We start from the raw sequence: 6,984 nt of genomic DNA, 5'->3' as shown, positions 1-6,984 counted from the left end.
CAAAAAAAAAAAAAGAAACCATCGTCCTACAACCATACTAACAATGCTTTACCTAAGTCCAAGGTAAGGAAGAATCAGAGACAAAAGAGCTTTAAGACATGATCCTTTGGTTTAGTTCCAAGTTCCTAAGACAGACTTTTACTCCAAATTATTTTTACAGAGAACATAATCATACTGCAAAGTTCCTTTTAATATCTTTTTCAAAGCCGGGGAAAATATAATTCCCTACTAAAATTTTACATCAATATGAGGTACTCCTTAAGCTCTTTATGTTCACTACTGAAACTATTCAACAAGTAACACTTTAAAAATATGTAGAGATTGACAGTGCACCATAGAGTGTACATAATATGTAAGTTGTCTTATTTCTAGGTTGTCTTTCTTAAAAATAAATTTAAGTTTACAGTAAAAATCCACTGATGCTTCACTACAACCCTCCCACAAACTTGTATTCAACACATAGATTTTAAAACATGCATCTCACAAGCAATCTCAGTAGACCGGAGGCACCTAACGCAAATTCAATATCCTGATGCAAACCAGAAACTCTTATTAACTAAGTAACTCAATAAAACATTATAAATATATAGCACAAAAAAAAAACACCAACACCAACATGAGCATTTTATTACAAAAGAATCAGTATGAAATAAAGAGTCTAGAAACACTGTAGGACTTTTTCAAAACAAGGAAACAAAAACTTAGGATGGCTATATCATAACTACTATACCAATAGTAGAACTGAAAAACAAGCAAGAGGAATAGTCCTTAAAACACTCTTCTGTTGCTGTAAAGGAGAGGAGACCTAGAAGGGAAAGCAAATGCTAAAGGGAATAAAGGCTTCATTTAATGAACAGGTTTTACTAATTTGGACACAAGATATCTTTCTTCTCAGCTGCTTACATTAGTGAAGTTTATAGGTGAAAAATGCAATTGCTAACTTGAAGAGTGTTAAAATCCAAACTTGCATACAATAGTACAAAGGTCGAAGAAACCAACGTGGGGAATGGTGAAGTATTTAGTGAGCCTAAGCCTTAATGCATTTGTCAATGCAAATTTTAAATATAAATGTGTTACTAACTTTACTCACACAGAAAATTAAGTTTGCAGCATGATGTAGTAGAAAGCTGTATACCAACAAAATTCTATAAATCTTAAGTATTTAAAGCAGACTGTACACAACTTAAAAGAAACCACACCTCTGACTTCAGCTTTTTGAAAGTTATGTATTTTTAAAGCCCAATATTGTATCAAAACACAATTGTAAAGCACTGAAATGACTAACAAATGTTACAATTTTTTAAAGACTTCATACAGTGTCAAAATACCTAAATATTTTTTACTTTTCAAAAGTTTAACTTCACCCACTTTGTGGAGTCATATAAAAGTTTACTAGTTCAGCACCAAACTAAAGAGATTCATATTTATTTGAGGACACCCTTTTTAGTTAATCCAGTCCTCCTCCTTTCAACACTACATTTGCCTAACTATTCACCATAGGCATATGACATATATGACAGCAAATACCGCTTACCTCTTCTAAATATACAAGTCTGAAGAACAGGTGCAATACTATTTAGACGTATGTTTTTTTTCTTCTAAGCCTAAATTTGCCCCGCAAAGTTATTTAAAAATAAACACAAATACCCAAGAAAGTTAAATAATCCTTTCAAAAAGATGCGACAATTTTGAGATCAGGACATGAGCTGTTAACTACCAACATCTTCCAAACGTGCAGCCTATCAAAGGTTCACATTATAAGGAATGAGTCAAGCTCAACTATGAAGGGTCCTGAGGACATCTCACTTTGCTTCTCCTGCACGAGTAAGATGATTCAACTACATTTCACTTCAAACTTATATTAAATCTTTTCAATCGTTTCATAAATACAGCACAGTCTGGTGTGGTTTTTTTATGGATAAAGAAAGGGATAGGGAAAGGAGGTCTAGTGAAGAGTACGCTAAAAAGAAAAATTCAGTGCTAAAAGCGTTGATGAGTCACTAAGCAAGGAATAACTACAGAGAATCCAAGTGAGTAAGGCAGCATCTCAGGTAAGAAGTACTTAAAGTTGACGATAGGAAGTAAAACTTCACAGGTCATTCGCAACTCACTGTGCACCGTAGCCGCCCAGGAAAGAAGCGTAGCTGTCAAGGGGCAAGTGCATACGAAGTCTGAGGGAGGGGGCCAGATATGCCAAATCGGAAAAGAGGGTGGTCCGGAAAAAGGAGGTAAGATGCCTATCCCTGTCCCTCTCGTTGGGCTCCTCATCTCAAGAGGAACAAACAAGAGCAAACTCGGTGTCGAGCGGCGCCAACCCGGACTCAAGCCCTGGAGGCCCGGGAAGGCCGCCTGCGGAGGAGCCCCCGCAGACGCCATACTAAAAGCCAAAATGGCTGCCCCGAGGAGGCCCGCACCGCGTAGCTAGTGAAGGCTGGGGAGCAAGCTTCTGCGGGAAAGAGGGAGGGGAACTCCAGGAAAGCCGTTGAGAAGACTATCACACCCTGAGCAGCACAGGTAGGTTTCATTCGGCCTCCCGAGGCGCTGGCTCCGGCTGAAAGGAGTCCCGGCCCCACCCCCCGGCTAGGAACCCCGCCGCCGCAGCCGTCCCGCACACCGACCCCAGCGAGGTACCTGCAGTTCGGCCCGTTCCACCTCCCAGTGCGCCCGCTCCATCTCGAACCGAGCCCACTCGTGCTGGATGTAGTGCAGTATCCCCGGGATAGTGTACTGCTGCGGCCGGGACAGCTCGGGGCCTGCCGCGGGACCCGTTCCTTCGGAGGCCGGAGGACCCCCGCTGCCCGCTGCTCCGTTCCCCCCTGGCGAAAGGCCCAGGTTCCCCCCAGGTCCCTGCTGCTGCCGGGGAGGGGCCGCCATCCCGGGGCCGCCACCACCGCCTCCGGCAAGCTCGTCCATTGTGTGTGGGGCCCCGGCCGGGGCGCAGGGCGAGACGCCGACAGCTGGGGGAAGGGCTGGAAAGGGTGGCCCCGCGCTGGCGGCGGGGCGGAGGCCGGCCAGAAGAGGGACGGGGAAGGGGTCGTTGCTGTGTGCCTGCCGTGGGTCAGAGCAGGGAGCTGCCGGCCGCCGCCATTACAGTCCCTCCTCCATCTGCCCGTCTCACTCACTTTAGGGGAAGGGGGGGCCACGGAGGGAGGGGTGGGGGTAGGGTTGGGAAGGGGATAGGCGGAGGGCCGTCACTAGCGCACAGCATGCCGGGTAGCGAACGCAGCCGCACGCTTAATCGCCAAATAGAGTCCGGCCTCACCCTACGCCGGCGCATTGAGAACGCATCCCTAGTCGCCGTTAGGGGGCGGGGAAGGAGTTCGGGCTCCGCCCCTAGGCCCGCCCTCAGACCCGGTCTGGTGTCTGGCGGTGGCTACCGGACGCGAGGCTGGGACTCTGACTTTTGGAAGCGAGGCGGTTCTAGGCTTCCTGGTTATCAGTTTCCTTCGAGCAGGCGATCTCCAGGCACCGTTTCCTTCCCGAGGGTCTCACCCAGTGCTGGCCTTCGGAGCTGGGTATTAACCTAGCTGGTCCCTCAGGCGGACTGCAGCCTGTCTCTGATTCCTGACGTTTCTTTTTCATTCTTTTAGTGTTCAGGCAGTCCCAAAGGTGGGCTCTCTTTCCTTGCTTGTCACTTGCTCTGTCTGGTTTCTTATCACCAGTCAGTTCTCTTCTGGCAAATAGCCAAGATCTTCGGGCTGTGGTGACCGATTCTTTGGGTTTCGAGCCTAGGCTTTGGTCCCATTTTTGTGCGCTTGGTCTCCGGTCATAACTTATTCCACTTTGCGTCCCCTCTTCTTTCTTTTCCTGGAATGGGTGTATTTCGCTGGGTTGGTAGAGGAGGAGGAGAAGGAGCGATTTTTTTTCCCCCCTTGGGAGAAGAAGAGGTAGTGAATTCCTTCACATCTTGACGATGGTGGGTAGAAGGAGAAAACAAGTTTGAAGGAGACTGGCTAGACTAACAATTTGTTATCTTAGAAGTGAATGGGCTCACAAATATTGTCATGAATAGACTATTTTGATCGAAACAAAAGCATTGTGTATACAACTTAAAATCCTAGGTGGATGTTTTCCTGGGTCGTTAAATGTTTAAGTGAATATGGCCGGGCGCACCTGTAATCCCAGCACTTTGGGAGGCTGAGGTGGGCGATCACTTGAGGCCAGGGTTTCGAGACCAGCTTAGCCAACATTGTGAAACCCTATCTCTACTAAAAATACAAAAATTAGCCGGGTGCGGTGGCTCAAGCCTGTAATCCCAGCACTTTGGGAGGCCGAGGCGAGTGGATCACGAGGTCAAGAGATCAAGATCATCCTGGTCAACATGGTTAAACCCCGTCTCTACTAAAAATACAAAACATTAGCTGGGCATGGTGGCGCGTGCCTGTAATCCCAGCTACTCAGGAGATTGAGGCAGGAGAATTGCCTGAACCCAGGAGGTGGAGGTTGCGGTAAGCCGAGATCACGCCATTGCACTCCAACCTGGGTAACAAGAGTGAAACTCCGTCTCAAAAAAAAAAAAAATACAAAAATTAGCCAGGCATGGTGGTGCACCCTTGTAGTCCCAGCTCCTGGAGAAGCTGAAGCACAAGAATTGCTTGCGCTCAGGAGGCGGAGGTTGCAGTGAGCCAAGATCGCACCACTGCACTCCAGCCTGGGCGACAAAGTGAGACCCTGTGTCAAAGAAAAAGTTTGAATATATACATGAAAGACAAGACTAATATTTTAAATACCATAGTGGGTATTTTTTTGTGCTTAGTTTCTTAGAAAGTATCCTAATGTACTAGTATGTTTCTAAAAATTGATATAAGAAGCACTTGGTTGAAAAATAAGACAAGCCGGGCGCGGTGGCTCACACCTGTAATCCCAGCACTTTGGGAGGCCGAGGCGGGTGGATCACGAGGTCAAGAGATCGAGACCATCCTGGTCAACATGGTGAAACCCCGTCTCTACTAAAATACAAAAAATTTAGCTGGCATTGTGGCCCCGCGCCTGTAATCCCAGCTACTCAGGAGGCTGAGGCAGGAGAATTGCCTGAACCCAGGAGGCGGAGGTTGCAGTGAGCCGAGATAGCGCCATTGCACTCCAGCCTCGGTTAACAAGAGCGAAACTCCGTCTCAAAAAAAAAAAAAAAAAAAAGAAAGAAAAATAAGACAAAAATAACAACATAAGGAAATTGGGTTCAGTAATTATATTTATAGCTATACAGGGAAATTGCATTTAAAATCTGTTGCATTTAAAAAAATTTTTTTTCTTTACTGCAAAAGCCAATAGAAGTTGTGCTATGGAGTATACACCACCAACCAATTTCCAAGAGATAAAGTAATGCATCTTATTTTATCATATCTGCTTTACTGTTATTACAGTTTAATGGAAAGCAGATTGGACTTGTTATTCATGCTGCCATGTTTTACTTATATATGAAACGATGTCTTAGATCACAGTACTGTAATGTTAAGGACTATTTCTCCAAATTATAATTTATTTTTTGAAAGAAGGTCTCACTCTGTTGCCAGGGCCGGACTGCAGCAGTGTAATCTCTGCTCACTGCAACCTCCCCGGTTCAGGTGGTCCTCCCCCTTTAGCCTCCTGAGTAGCTTGGACTACATACAGGCACACATCACCACACCCAGCTAATTTCTGTATTTTGTAGAGACAGGGTTTTGGCATCCAGGCTAGTCCTCAACTCCTGGGCTCAAGTGATCAACCTGCCTTGGCTTCCCAAAGTGCTAAGATTACAATTTCTCCAAATTATTAAGTTCCTATTTATCTTATAGTTACCAACATACAACCTGTTTATTCATCCAATTCCTTTTTAGGGGGCCTCATAGCACATAAAAAGTTCAGAAAAATCATGCTGCCTCAAAGACATATATATATATATATATATATATATATATATATATGTAAGTGTGTGTGTATATATATATACATGCTGCCTCAAAGACATATATATACACGCATACACACACACACACACACACACACACACACACACACACACTGAGACATTTGTGGCCGGGCACAGTGGCTCACACCTATAATCTCAGCACTTTGGGATGCCGAGGCAGGCAGATCACTTGAGCTCAGGAGTTGGAGACCAGCCTGGCCAACATGGCAAAACCCTGTCTCTACAAAAAATACAAAAATTAGCCAAGCATGGTGGCACATGCCTGTAATCCCAGCTACTTCAGAGGCAGAGGTCACAGTGAGCGAAGATCATGCCTCTGCACTCCAGCCTGGGTGACAGAGTGAGGCTCCATCTCAAAAACAACAACAACAAAAAACCATTTGTAAGAGAGTGTGGTTGACCTGATGATACCATCGAAAGAAGACTAACATGCACACTTATGTGTCCCACTGGTACCTTAAGCTTAAGGAAAGACTGGATTTATTACCCTTTTTGCCTTCTCATCTACCCTCAAAACAAAAACAAACCTGCTTCTCTTCTATTATCCACCTTATTAAGTGGCACTAAATCCAAACTTGAAGCCTAGCAGTGACTCTAGTATCTTTCACTCAGCCCCCACGATCCAGTTTCTTTCCCAGTAACATACTTCCTATGGATTCTATTTTCTTTCTTCATACTTTAAACCTTCCTACCTCCATTCTTCCCCCACTTTGCACTATCACTGCTGCTTGAGTGGTCTTCCTAAAATGAAGATTATGATTCTGTCATTCCTCTGTTTAACATAGCTTAGTGATTTCTAAATTTAGAATAAAGCCCAAATATTAACATAGCATATAAATAGATCTAGATCCACCCTATAACCTAACCTACCATGACACCATCGTATCATCCTGTTGTTCTCTTCAGCCAAACTGCACTGTTTTTGTTTCCTCAAATGTATAATGCTATTTCATTCCACAGTGATTTAACATATGCTGTGCTTCATTGCCTTTGCTTCAAAACTCAATCAGGCACAGTGGCTCATGCCTGTAATCCCAGGACTTTTGGAGAGAGATGGGAGGATAGTTTGAGCCCAG

General features: G+C 44.8%; 2 protein-coding genes across 11 annotated transcripts in view; one reads left to right on the top strand and one right to left on the bottom strand.

Moving 5' to 3' along the window:
• The window catches only part of STRN3 (striatin 3), a 121,174-nt gene extending 117,999 nt beyond the window's left edge, over positions 1–3,175 (bottom strand). For all 4 annotated transcript variants that reach the window (XM_032242613.1, XM_032242616.1, XM_032242614.1 and 1 more), the window contains exon 1: positions 2,632–3,175. In XM_032242613.1, coding sequence (XP_032098504.1) covers positions 2,632–2,913 — 282 coding nt within the window. In that variant the 5' untranslated portion in view covers positions 2,914–3,175. The remainder of the gene's footprint in view (positions 1–2,631) is intronic.
• AP4S1 (adaptor related protein complex 4 subunit sigma 1) overlaps positions 1,555–6,984 on the top strand; it is a 64,147-nt gene continuing 58,717 nt past the window's right edge. For 5 of the 7 annotated variants that reach the window (XM_032242623.1, XM_032242622.1, XM_032242624.1 and 2 more), the window contains exon 1: positions 2,217–2,514. The gene's annotated coding sequence lies outside the window, so the exon portion shown is untranslated. Of the gene's footprint in view, positions 1,825–1,863; positions 2,052–2,216; positions 2,515–6,984 lie in introns of those variants that run through there. The other 2 variants (XM_032242619.1, XM_032242621.1) reach the window with 2 other exon arrangements.

The sequence above is a fragment of the Sapajus apella genome, unplaced genomic scaffold, assembly GCF_009761245.1.
Source record: "Sapajus apella isolate SASKATOON/1434 unplaced genomic scaffold, GSC_monkey_1.0 scaffold50, whole genome shotgun sequence".
NCBI lineage: Eukaryota > Metazoa > Chordata > Mammalia > Primates > Cebidae > Sapajus > Sapajus apella.
This window is presented reverse-complemented; position numbering and strand designations above follow the sequence as displayed.